The 13,413-nt window shown below is 44.8% G+C and overlaps 1 protein-coding gene across 1 annotated transcript in view; it reads left to right on the forward strand.

Moving 5' to 3' along the window:
• The window catches only part of MYO1E (myosin IE), a 190,737-nt gene that overhangs the window by 149,813 nt on the left and 27,511 nt on the right, over window positions 1-13,413 (forward strand). The window contains exons 20-23 of the mRNA XM_008526764.2: window positions 2,326-2,470; window positions 6,318-6,432; window positions 6,870-7,039; window positions 8,441-8,586. Of these exons, the coding sequence (XP_008524986.1) occupies window positions 2,326-2,470; window positions 6,318-6,432; window positions 6,870-7,039; window positions 8,441-8,586 (576 nt within the window). The remainder of the gene's footprint in view (window positions 1-2,325; window positions 2,471-6,317; window positions 6,433-6,869; window positions 7,040-8,440; window positions 8,587-13,413) is intronic.

A 13,413-nucleotide genomic window follows, 5' to 3' on the forward strand; every position in this document is an offset into this window, starting at 1 on the left:
CAGTGCACCATTGCCTTGTGCAACCTGTTCCCACCAGAGTATCCTGGAGAAAGACGAGTGAACTGGATGTACTTACTATGTGGGAGCATATTATACTAGAAATATGCCCTGGTCTCTTGGGTGGGATACAAAAGGAAGTGAAGAGGATGCATCAGCCTTCGTGAAAGCCCTTTAAGGGGACCGCTGCAAGTGGTCCATGGCCGGTGAGCCCTGGAAATGCCAGGCCATCCCCATGTCTTACCCAGACCCTCACTATAGAGAAGGGAGAGAGAGTCTCTGTAAAAACAGGTTCCTCGCTGTCAAAAGACAAATGAGAAATACAGGATTATTTTAACAGGGGAAAAGTGTGAATTGCAAAGAGCTACCTATTCACAGTTGCACAATAAAGATACTTTATCATCTTGATTAGCTCAAGCCAGGCAAAACTGTGCTGTTAGAATCTTCACCTTTTCTTTCTCGCCCACACCCTGCATGAACTTTTCTCCCTCATCTGTTTAGATTGCCAGTACCTGTCTGCTTCCTCACCAGGTCCCCCAGTGGTGTCTAGAAAGCTTCTGCTGTCAGTCATTTGTATGTGGCTTAATTTGTTTCATTGACTTCATTATGCCACATATGAAATGTATTCCTGCTAACGTATGGCTTCAAATAGGCATTTTTGTTTTTAAGCTTTTTATCTCTAATTAGGGAATAGGAGGATCCACTGCTCCAGGCAATTTATGACATTATCAGGCAAGATGTGGATATTGGGGAGGAGCAGAGAGGGTCCAGAGAATCACCTTAGTCCAAACCAGCTGGCCCTAAGGGTGGGATCATATCTGGTTCTTTCTTCTTAAGGAGCCCTGGGTCCCGAAAGGAGGGCTGCTCTTCTCAAGGGTTCCTCCTCTCTTGGATGCCATAAATCAGTCTAACCCTCATAGTAGCTTCTGGGAACAGAAGAGGGTCCTCTTCTCCAGAGGCCTGGGGCCCATTTACTGCCTGTGTTCTAGATGTGCCTGCTCATAGCATGCCTTCCAACTTCTCACCCACTCTCTCCTTCTCTGATTACCCCTCCTTTCTTCCTTCCTTCCTTCTTTCCACCTGAAGTCTTTGGTACCTTCTGTATTTGACATCCCGGAATGTACTTCTCTCTCCTCTATTATGTCAGCCTCTTATATAATTCTAGTGTTTCTAACATAGATCTGTGTAGTAGACTGTATAATCTTTAAGATAAATATTTGCATATAAACCAATCCATGGCTTCTATGTGGTGCTGTGAATAAAGGACCGATGGGGGTTCACATCCCAGCTCTGAGCCGGCTAAGAGCCTTGAGGGAGTCTCTTATTTGCCTGTGTTTCCTACTCGCAAAATGGAAAGACCAACCCAATCAGATCGCTGTAAGAATAAAATGAGATCATACATCTAAAGCACCAAGAACAGCACCTGATGCAGAGGGAGCAAATGTGGGCCATAATGTTAGTTATTACCGCTGTTTGCCAGGCATTATGTAAGGTGCTTGGTGTGCAGGATGAACCCACTTGTCCTCATGGAGCAGGCATAAATTAACCAAATAAGCACAAACATGAATTAATTACAAATTATGATACATGCTCTGAAGAAGAAGAAAAATTTTCTATGAGAGAAAATAGCAAGGGGTGATTTTTGCCTGGAGGGTCCAGAAAGATCTCTGGAAGTGTTCCTGAAGAGGAGTCCCCCTGAGCAGGAGCAGCCCTGGGAGGAGTTTGGAGAACAGCACATGTAGTAGAGGGAACAGCATGGGCAAAGGCTCTGAGGAGGGAAGCAGTGTGCAGGAAAAGAGGCCCTCCTCCCAGGAGCACAGTGAACCAAAGGGAGAGGAGAGGCGAGATTGAAGAAGAGCTGAGAATAGCCAAGGACCAGATCACCAGGGCCTGGTGACTCAGGATGCACAGAATCCCAAACATGCAAGTTGATACATAGTAATAATAATGGCTGCTTATGGGAAGCTGTACAAAATTCTTTGCATTAATTGTTAAGTGCTCTGGGGAAATCAATATTGAGAAAAGACCTTTTGATTTTGCTTGAAGAGTGTCGTTGTTGACATTTCAGCAGTGCTATTTTTAGACAGTGGTAGAAAGGAAAAGCAGACTTTCAGCAGGGCGTTAACATGGAAATGGTCAGATAGGGACGGAGTAGGAGGCAGCCCCGAAATGGGCATCCCAGACCCAGGGGATTTCTGCGGTCATCGAAGGCCATCCCTGAGCCTGTGGATGGAGGGGAATGTCTCACCAGGACCCCAGTAGCACTTGGTGCACTTGAGGGGTGGTCCAGTGTAACCCTGACCCTTCTCTCCCTAATTGTCCTCCCAGGTATGCCATTCTGACCAAAGCCACCTGGCCCTCGTGGAAAGGAGATGAGAAACAAGGTGTCCTCCACCTGCTGCAGTCCGTCAACATGGACGGTGACCAGTTCCAGCTTGGGAGGAGCAAAGTGTTCATCAAAGCGCCTGAGTCTGTGAGTGCGCGGCCGCCCCTCCCCTCCTCTGTGCTACCCCCCTCCCTCTCCTCTGTGCTACCCCCTCCCTCTCCTCTGTGCTACCCCCTCCCTCTCCTCTGTGCTACCCCCTCCCTCTCCTCTGTGCTACCCCCTCCCTCTCCTCTGTGCTACCCCCTCCCCTCCTCTGTGCTACCCCCTCCCTCTCCTCTGTGCTACCCCCTCCCTCTCCTCTGTGCTACCCCCTCCCTCTCCTCTGTGCTACCCCCTCCCTCTCCTCTGTGCTACCCCCTCCCTCTCCTCTGTGCTACCCCCACCTCCCTCTCCTCTGTGCTACCCCCTCCCTCTCCTCTGTGCTACCCCCTCCCTCTCCTCTGTGCTACCCCCACCTCCCTGCAGCTCCTCCGCTGGTCCCCTGCCGACAACATGGCTGGCTTCTTTTTCTTATCATTTGGCTAATGCCTTAACGGGCATCTCCTCCAAGAAGGCTTCCTTCTGCTCCCAATCCAAGGGTAGGTCCTTCCCTACACCCCTGCTCCCCTGTCACCTTCAGGGCACTCAGCGTGTATAGAGATGTCATCATATGATTCTTTCTCTTCTTACTTACTGTCTCTCTCCCATTCTAGATGACCATCTCCTTGAAGTCAGGCACCCCTGCCTGTTTATATGCCATTGTATACTCAGAGCTCACACAGGGAGTGGCTCATAGGAGGTGCCTATAGGTATTTATAGTGTCCAGTAGTGTCTAAACTAAAAAGGGACTTCTTTGTCCCACAAAGGAGGCTTAGGTAAACCTACATCCTCACGTGGGTGATACCAAACAGGTCATTTACACGCAGGCCCAGGCTTCCTCCTTAAATGCAGAGAGAACCTAGGGGGGTGAGAATTCCTAGGATTGTACCTTGAAGACCATGAAGGAGTCTGGAAAGGACTGTGAGGAGACAAATAGGTAGGGGGAGAAATCTCTGGTTTATAGAGCATGAATATTTACCAGGAAGGAATTCAAACATATTCATTTTACAATTCACAAACTTACTAGATCTCTACAGATTAATTTCTAGGAACTTCTTTATGTTTCCTAATGAGGGTGTGGTCACTGTAGGCCTAATGAATGTCCGTAGGAAGATCTCAGTTTGAGCAGGAATCCAACACAGCCCCTCACTTCTTCTGCCCAACTAGCTCTGGGGCTATGGAATAAAGACATTACTGTTTAAGTTGGAGAAACTGCTAGAACTAACCAAGTTTGACATCATCATTTCTTGAGATTCCTATAACAATCACAAGACTCCATTTCAATCGTCTATGGTAAACTTGGCAAAGTTAGTCATCAGAGCAAGGGGAAATAAAATGAGAACTTGGAGTAATAATGGAAACTTTAGGCAAATCCTGGCCTCGCAATGAGTTTTCTTCTCCTCTAGAATGGAGAAGAATGGAGAACCTTACAGCTGCTGTTCTGCCTGCCTCATAGGATCAGCCTGAGACTCAGAAGTGAATATGGCTGTAACTGAATGGCTTTATGAACCATAAAAATTATTAAATAAATAAGTGGCACACGTCGATAGAACCCATTTATGAAAAGTTTGTGGTAGCATTTTCCACTTTGAGTTATTTGTAGCTTCACAGCAATTTCATTTCTAAATATAAAATGAAAATGTTGTGTCATACACCATTAAGCATCCCACAGAACAGTTCCTGTTCTTTCTAAAACGGGATGGAGTGATTTATCAGTACAATGCAGCTCCTCTGTTGTTTTATACCTACTTTTGCTTTTTCAACTTGCTAAATTTTCACATATAATTAAAAACAGCTTCAATGCTTTTCATTCTTTTTTTTCTGATTCAGTTCAGCTTTGAGGTTTTACTTCCAAAATTAACATTTACTTTTGGTTTTTCTTTTCCTTTCTTCCTCCCAGTTGCTTTATTACCGTCACTTGACTCTCATTTCCCCTGTCTTTTCACACATACACACACACTCCACTACTCTCTCCCCTCCCCCATCACTCATCCATCCACACCTAGCCTTGACATTGCAAATACTTGTACAAAAATTGGTTTTTAAAAATCCACCTTGTGATTTTGCCTTGGCTTTTACAGGAAATGCACTGAACACACAAAATAACCCATTTGCTTTTAAGAACCCACGTTAGACATCAGGCACCAAAGGGTTTGGTCTTGTGTATTTGTTACATGTGTCCATGATTTTTTTTCCCCCTCTCTCTCTTTTTTCCTTGAACCTCCCTGCTTTCTCACCCCCCATGGCTTTTGGAAAGAACCTAAAACCCAACTAATCTTTGAAATAGTCTATAGGATGTTGGGAATTGGTTGTTTCTTCATCCTTTCTGAGTCACAAGTGTGTTTTCTGTGCCATTCCCAAAATAGTTCTGGGAAAGAAGACGAAAACAAGACTTACTCAGAAACCAAACACACAAGATAAGAAACACCAACGAATATTCTTACAACAGGCAACCGCAGGGCTCAGATTTTAAACATTCTGTCCAGTTGTTAAACCATGTATTCCCTTTTGTACTGAGAAATAAATGCCTCATGCCTGTTGTATATGGCACTGAAGGCTGTGGATTGAAGTGACCCCTCCCTTGGTATTTTGAGTTTGAGGTCTTTCTGCACAGCTGGGGCTGAGAGAAGGAGAAGCTGAGTGACTGGAGGAGATAGATGTGACTCCTGAAGCTAGACCCAGATAAACAGAGACCACAGATCAAGCCCAGCTGCCTTCAAACCACATTTGCTTGTTTACTTCTGGAACATTTTTGCAATGGCTATTCATCCTCTTTACTTTGGATTTTTGTTGGTTTCTTTTCTTTTCTTTTTTCCTAGAGAGTCATGTGAACCACTTCCTAGGTGAATGGTAAAGTTTCCCACCATTCTGCGAGTTGATCAAATGCCGATTTACAGAGAAAGACTTTTGTGTCAAAGTGAGGAAGAGGCTACAGAGCCTGAAAGACCTTGGTTCACTTTCCAGCCCCACCCAGGCTTCGTTCCAATTTTCCCATCTGTAAAATGGAGACACAGAAATATGCGGCTCGTCTAGGTGTTGAGGGGTTGAATGATATAGTGCATATGAAGTGTCTAGGGTGATTCCTGACCCATAGTGGGTACTCGGTACATTACAGCTCTTTGCTTTCATCTTCATTATTCCAGAGCTTCATTGAGTAGGATGCAACAATTAGTATTAATTGTTAAAATGGCCTGAGTTTCAAGACCTGCCAGTGTCTGATACGGGTCTTTAAGCAAAAGTGTCTCAGCCCCTCTTGGTGAATCCAAGTCCTCACTAGCACATCGTAGGTCCAGCTCCGGTCACTGTGGTTATTATCCTCTGCCCAGTGACACCTTGGGGAATCCTATGAGGCAGGAAATCTATACTTTCATGGTACTGACAGTAAGGCAGTCCTCCTTCCACAGCAGCACAAGCTCTGCTCCTTCAAAAGCTGGAAAATTCTATTAAGAGGCTTTAGGCAGCACAAAACAATAGCCTCCACCAGCTCATTCGACCTAACCACCTAGTATCCTCTTTGGACCAGGGTGGGGAATAAGTGGATGAAGGTTGAGTCACTCATTTGATTCTCACCGGGATTCTGAGCGAGGTAGGGCAGACACCATTAAGGTCCAACTGAATACTCTCAGACCCAGCTATTTTCCATTATGTTTTTTTGTTTAAAAAATCTGTAGATGCAAAAGTTATAGTGATCCTAAACAACATGCCCTAATAATCATTTTTTCACATTTGTTTATGAGTCTGAGAAGCTGCTTTCCACGTATGTCCTTGACTAAAATCAAGTGTCCCTGAAATAACCCCAAAAAGTGATGCTCAGGTCTTGTGAATTGGCTCACATTTGTCTTCTCTACGTTCACAGCTATTTCTTCTAGAAGAGATGAGAGAGAGGAAGTATGATGGGTACGCTCGAGTGATACAGAAATCTTGGAGGAAGTTCGTAGCCCGGAAGAAGTACGTCCAAATGCGAGAAGAAGGTATTTGAGTCATTTTGTTTCACACACTTAACAAATCTCAAGAGGAATTTAGAGCTCAGGTGAAGTCACAAGTTCATTTGACTTTGCATATCATGCTGTGTGTTAAAAACCTTGCGTTCAGGGGCTGGCCCCGTGGCCGAGTGGTTAAGTTCTCGAGCTCCGCTGCAGGCGGCCCAGTGTTTCGTTGGTTCGAATCCTGGGCGCGGACATGGCTACTGCTCATCAAGCCACGCTGAGGCAGCGTCCCGCATGCCACAACTAGAAGGACCCACAACTGAGAATATACAACTATGTACCAGGGGGCTTTGGGGAGAAAAAGGAAAAAAAAAAATCTTGCATTCATTTAGAGCTTCTCTGTGTATTTCCACACTAAGTATTTCCCTCCTTTCTCTGGGGAACCAATCCCTCTCCTTTCTCTGCGCTTCTGGGAATTGCAGCCTCAGACCTCCTGTTGAACAAGAAGGAGAGAAGGAGAAACAGTATTAACAGGAACTTCATCGGGGATTACATCGGGATGGAGGAGCACCCGGAACTCCAGCAGTTTGTGGGCAAGAGGGAAAAGATCGATTTTGCAGACACAGTGACCAAGTACGACAGGAGGTTCAAGGTGCGTGCTGACCTCCTGCCTCTGAGAGTTCACCGAACAGATTCCTTAGTTTTAAAAATCACTCATAATTGTGCTTTTCTTATTACCAAAACAGAACATGTTCATTGTAGAAAAACTTAGAAAATACAGATAAGCCAAAAGGAAAATAGCCACCTATACCCAGAAAAATCGCTGTCAACACTTTGTGTGTAGAACTTTTTTATACAACATGCATTTGTATATTTAATTCTACAAAAGTGAGACTACATTCCGTGCTGGTTTATGTCCTGGGTTGTTTTTTTCTTAAAATATGCCAGGGAGAACTTTCCAGATTAATAGATATATCAATATAATTATTTTATTTAGCTGCATCATATTCCATTCAACAGATGCTTCACTCTATTTTTAACCAATTTCTCATTATCCATTTTTAGTGGGTTTTTTTTTTGTTTGGGGTTTTTGTTTGTTTGTTTACTGTCATAGAAAAGGTTACAGTGAGCTTCCTTTCACACATATCTTTGTGCGTTTGCGGATGCTTTTGGAATAAATTGATAGGCGTGGAATCATTGGGTCAAAAGATTCAGAATATCAAGCAATACTGCAAAGTGTTCTTACCCGTGACACCACCACCAAAGGGACAGCTGATTCTTTTACTTCCACCCCTTCCCTTAGACTCTTTTTTTTGCCCAGTAAGATCTGGGCTCCAATGAAATCTGCAGCCACAGTAGTTCACAGACCCAGGAAGAGCTTTTTGTTTGTTTGGATTTGGGTCAGGAAAAAAAATGAAATAAGCAAGGATTCATATAACAAGGAAGATGATGCTATTTTGCTGAAACCAAATCACTCCTTACAGCTGCTCTGCTGGCAGATTTGAATGCGAACATGAGTAACTGGGGCTCTCAGTAGTGTTTGGGTATAAGGTGGTCGGTAACCCACATATTCCAAAGTTTCTTTTTATTAGATTTTTAAGTTAGTCACTGAAATGAACATTTACCGATTTCAGAAAGTAAAAATTTCGTGGGCTCACAAAAAGCATCTACATGGATACTTGAGGGATCCCTGGTTGAGAAGCACGCTCTAGTAGATAATATGGTAGAGTCACCATGTGTGTTGGTTTGCCTGGGACTGTCCCTTTCCACCTGCTGGCCTCATATCTCACGTGGACGCATGTGAATTTGCTATTTTTGTAAGTCGGGAAAGTCAAACATCAGCAATTTCATACATGTCAACCTAATAACCATCAACAATGCCCTTTTTCATTCTTAAGGGACCTGGGTAGATGATAAATGGAATGGGCATACCAATGGCAGTGAAAATTTGCTACCCAAGGCAGTGTCCCTTTGTCTGGTGACAGATGCCGATTGTGTGAACAGCTGTCACTTTGACTTGTCCACCACTTTCTTAAAGCGCCTCTCCTTACAGGGTGTAAAGCGAGACCTGCTTCTTACTCCAAAGTGCTTGTACTTAATTGGACGAGAAAAGGTCAAACAGGGTCCTGACAAAGGCCTCGTGAAAGAAGTGCTGAAGCGGAGAATAGAGGTGGAGAGGATCTTGTCCGTGTCCCTCAGGTGAGTGGTGAGGGGATGGAGGGCGAGGAGTCCCATCTCTTCTCGACATCACCATCCACTATATGAAACACAGCCTGGAGCAAGGCTCAGGCAGGCTCCCCGATTGTCAAAATCATGATGAAGAGAACAGAATTTCCTCTTCTTCCCAAGGAAGACCTGACCCTCATAGGTCTCAGGGCGTCCTGAAAGGCCAGGAATGAGGTACCAAGAGAAGATTACCGTCTGGTCAGCTCCTCTAATCAAAGGGTACTCAGGTCATTGTTTCCATAAAATTTGAGAAACAAACTTAGTATTTGGAACAAACAGTATAATTTCTCTTACTGAAGTGGGGTCGAAAGTCCAGAACCATGTCTCCCCAAGCCCACCTCAGCCCCTTTGAAGACCTAACCCATATTCCCAGCAAAGGCCCAGGCAGAGGTGGCCATTAGGTCATCAGGATTGCTTTTTAGTTTGCCGTGATTTCTGATTGTCCTGGAAAGGAAGTTTCCTTAGGGTCCTTTCTGCCTGTTCATGCAAGGGACGGAGTACAAATTGGTCTCCATAATCTGTAGCCCTGGAGTCATCGCCAAATGCTCCCTTCAACTCCAAGTTCACAGGCAGAGGCTCTTGCTCTTCCTGTCAACACTTGGGCTTTCAGTTGGCAGGGGGACACCTGTGCGGGAGACTTCCCTCAATCCTCTAGTGCTAAGAACTCCCAGACTAAGTCTGCCCTGAGGAGAGCAAATCTTCCCGGTCCGTGGGAGGCTGAGGAAAGAGGAAGAAAGGCTCCTTTGAGCCCAGTACCTTCCTTCTTGAGTTGTGGCCCTGGGCCCTTTTGAGAATTCCGCTGCCTTACCCAGGACAAGCTTTGGGCTGCCATTGCGTTGAAAGTAGTGACGTTCTGGTCTCTTGTGAACCTGGCTTACTGGAATTGGGACACCTCTCTAAACTCTTATTCTGCACAGAAGACAAAACTGCTGTGCTCAGGACAAAGCAGGGCTTTTTTTGCTCTGGCATCTGACCTATCAGGCTGGAAATCCTGGCTACGGTGTGATAATCCAGAGCAGGTTTCAAGTTGTGTCCATTCTTGCCTATGTCACTGTGGTTTCTGATTCTACCTGTTCCCAATTTTCCTGGATAAAGGGTCAGGCAGTGCTGTGAGGTTGAGTGTTTAAAACATTGCAACTCAGGATGTGGTAAAACTTCTAAGCAGATGAGTCCATCTGCAGCCTTCTGCAGCCCCACCTCAGGTAGGTCTCGGCGCCTTGGATTTCAAGGGAAAGCTCTAGCCTCTAAGACCTGGTTTTCAGAAGGTCTTCCTGAGCAATTTGGCTTACTGGCTGGGCCACCATCTGAGTTGGGTGGCCTGCTGGCCACACTCTTCCAGCTAGCTGTGCTGTGAGGCTGCCTTTGGTGTTCCGTGGAGCCCCACTGGAAGCTTCGCTTTTTTTCTTGTATGGGGAGCAGCTCTACCTGGGCTAAGCTGGGTTGGCTGAACTGCCCTGTGTACACTTGACAGTAGCTGTGGAGGAAAGCCAAGGAGTCGCAGCTCTGGGGCGCATCTGCTCACTCCCTGAGGGGGATTGTTTTTCTGTTCTTATCACCCAGGTCTGTCTTCAGCCTTCAGACCATTCCAAGAGTGCTTGGTCATGAACAATCATAATATATCTACATTTCTATCAGGCGCTTTGACTCTTTGACACTGTCCTGTTGATCAAGTCCTTGAGGCTTATCCAGGTTTGGGATAGTCACAGTCAAATTTTTTCCTTCTGTCTTTTTTTCTTCCCTCATAGCCTCCGGGAATACAGTGTGTTTATCACCAGCTTCTTTTTCTGCTTCCTCTTTAGTATTCACAGCCTGGACATTTGCTTCCTTGTGGCCTTTCCTTTTTAGAGGATGTAATAAAATGAGGTACTTAGCCTGAAAGTTGTTCTGGCTCTAGGGGAAAAACTAAGAGGCTGAGTCATCCTAACTTGTGATCTCTGCGTGTTGCAGTTGCTGAGCGCCACACTTACCAAGACTAGTACTGCTCCCTCATTTCCTTTACCCATTGGATGTAGGCCAGTAATCTAAACCAAGCTAGGAATGCCACCAGACGGGTGATGTGTGTGCCGAGTCAAACCAAGAGTAGAAATGGATTGTGGTACCAGACCACCAAATGGGTGTGTGTATTGTGTTCTCTGAAAATATTTCAATACTGGGGTAGAGAAAGATCTTAACAGTCGTCTTGCACTTCAGGAAAAAAAGTTGTAACATTTGTATGTGTTTTGAAGGCTTTAGGAGGCTTACTACTTGACTGTTAGCTAGACTGATCACCTAATGGCTCCTTCTAGTTAAGACTATCAGAGGGTCCTACCAGCTTGATCTTTCAGCCCATCTCTAACTCTTCTAACTACCGCCAAAGCAAAGTGGCCTCACAGCTCCCTAGTCAAACCAACCAACCATATAAAAGCAATCAATGAGACGATTTGGGAAATGCAAGCATGACTAAACAGTTGATATGAAAGATTTATTGTTCATTTCCTTAGGTGTGATGATGGTATTGTGGCTATTTTTATTTAAAGGGGCTTTATCTTTTAGAGATACACACTGAAATATTTAAGGATATAATAATATAATATTCATATTTTGCTCTAAAACAACCTATTTTGTCTGTGGAAGTCGGAAGTCTGGACATGTAGATAAATATGGTTTTTTGTGGATTGATGTCTTGAAACCTTCTGACATAGAGGTTCATTCTGCCATTCTACTTTTTTTATATTTGAAATTTTCCATAATAAGAAGTTTTTTCTAATCCTCTAGTAAACATCATGTTTTTAGAAGTCTTGACCTTTTATGAATACACTGAAATATGTCTCGTTGAATTATAGTTGAAATGTAAAAAAATTTTTGAGTTACATGAAAAAAATAGGGTAGGCTCTAGCTCAGAGAGATATGAGGACTGCAGTTGCTGAAAGGGACTCTTGGATAATTTGAACAGGAAAAATCCTTATCTAAAAAAAAGTTAGGCCAAAACACTGATGCCTACAGTTCTGCCTTCACTGGGACTTGGTGAGAATATCAAGAGGTGGCACACCACGGTACAGTGCGACATGGAATTTCTGAGGTTCGGGGGACCTGCTGATGGACGGCCAAGCATCGGGCTTCGAAGGATCCTTCAAGAGCTGCTTCTTCTCTGAGTACTGACTTGGCCTCACTCTTATTTGAAAAAGTCGATTCAATAGAAGGGTGGCCACAAGGTATAATAGCCTATGTTCCTTACTCTCCTCTTGCAGGCGATGAGATTGGTACTGTAAAATCTCATATTTGGGGCTCTCTGATGGGGCTTCTCATTCCCGTAGCTGACCGCTAGAGGCCTAAGACCACAAGCTACGTGGCTGCCTGTCTGGGTCAGTAGATTTTCCAATACTTGTATGTAATTCAAAAAGCAACCGCTAAGAGGCGGCTTTAGATGGAGGCTCAGCCCCCTTGGTCATAAACTTCTTGCCTAAAACATTTCCTTGCCCAATTGCACTCACCTCTGGCAGTTAGAACAGCCTGCTCAGCTGACCTGAGGCATTTCTGAAATCTGGACTCAACTGTGGCCTTTGGGCTTTGGGAACCTGGAAGTTGTCGACATTTTTAGACTGACCACCTGCCTTGGGTTCAGCCCTGGGATTCCAAGGTGAATGAGACGTAGTCACTGCCTCAAGGAGCTCCTCGCATTCTGGAAGGAGGAACAGATACCTGAGTAAACATGTGCATACGGGTTACAAGTGCTCAGAAAGTGACGTTCAGGATGCAAAAGACAGGAGGGAGCCTTCCCCCTGGGGGTCAGATGAGGCTTCTCCCGGGAGGCCTGTGGTGAGGTCTGACACAACATATGTCTGCACTTTCTCAGAGAAATGAGGGAGGATCCAAAACTGGTGCCACTGGTTTCTCTGAGTGGTAGAATTCTGGGTAAAGTTTATTTTCTTGTGTATTCACGTCTGTGCTTTCCAGTTTACTAAAAGGAGCATTTATTTCATAATCAGGAAACATTTTTTAAAAGCTTAAATAAAGGCAGGCCTGTCCTTGGAAACTGCCTTTTCAGCTTTAAAAAAAAACTTCTTTAAGACTTTACTCAGTGTTTTGTAACTAACGTGTTTGCGAAGAAGATATTGGTTAAGGGAGCAAGAGAGAATTTTCTAGTGTTGTCAGCAATACAACAATAAGCCACAAAGACGAGTGGATAAATAGCAAGTAGAGCCAAACCAGGGACTAGTAAGGCTCTTTCAACACAGGAGACTGAGTCAAACATCTGTAAGGAATTGCAGCTTGAGCGTATGAACAAGACAGGGTGAAGTCCAAAGATAAGTCTGACTTTTTAGAATAAATAAATGTAAAAGCTTTGTTTTCAGATCTAGGAGCATGGGCTGAAGAGGCGGAATGAGCTGAAACTCTGGCCGGGGTGAAGATGCTTTCACTGACCCCTGTGCCTGGGTCATTGAGGGAGGGGTTACTGAATTGGATGGTTGAAGTCAAAGTGTCCAAACATGCTCTTCTCGTTTCCAGACTCATGCTGATAATTGACCTTGAAGTTTTGGCCTGCTTGCTTTTTCTCTTTATGGTAATGAACTCCTAATACATCTAAGCACATTAACCCGCTCAGGGTTACGGGTGTTGTGCTCATTTAGCCCTGTTGAATAATTGCCGTTCCGCCTGAAGTATAGCCAGGCAAACAGACATGTCCAGGCCTGTCAGAGAGCACTTGGAGTTAAGCAACTAATACAGGAAGGAGTTTCATTCCTCACCCCACACACCAAAAAGCGGTGCCTCCTGTTTGACTCTTTCCCCATTGCGTGTGCTCCCTTGCTAAGGCGGCAGTCT

This window comes from Equus przewalskii, chromosome 1, assembly GCF_037783145.1.
Source record: "Equus przewalskii isolate Varuska chromosome 1, EquPr2, whole genome shotgun sequence".
Lineage (NCBI taxonomy): Eukaryota > Metazoa > Chordata > Mammalia > Perissodactyla > Equidae > Equus > Equus przewalskii.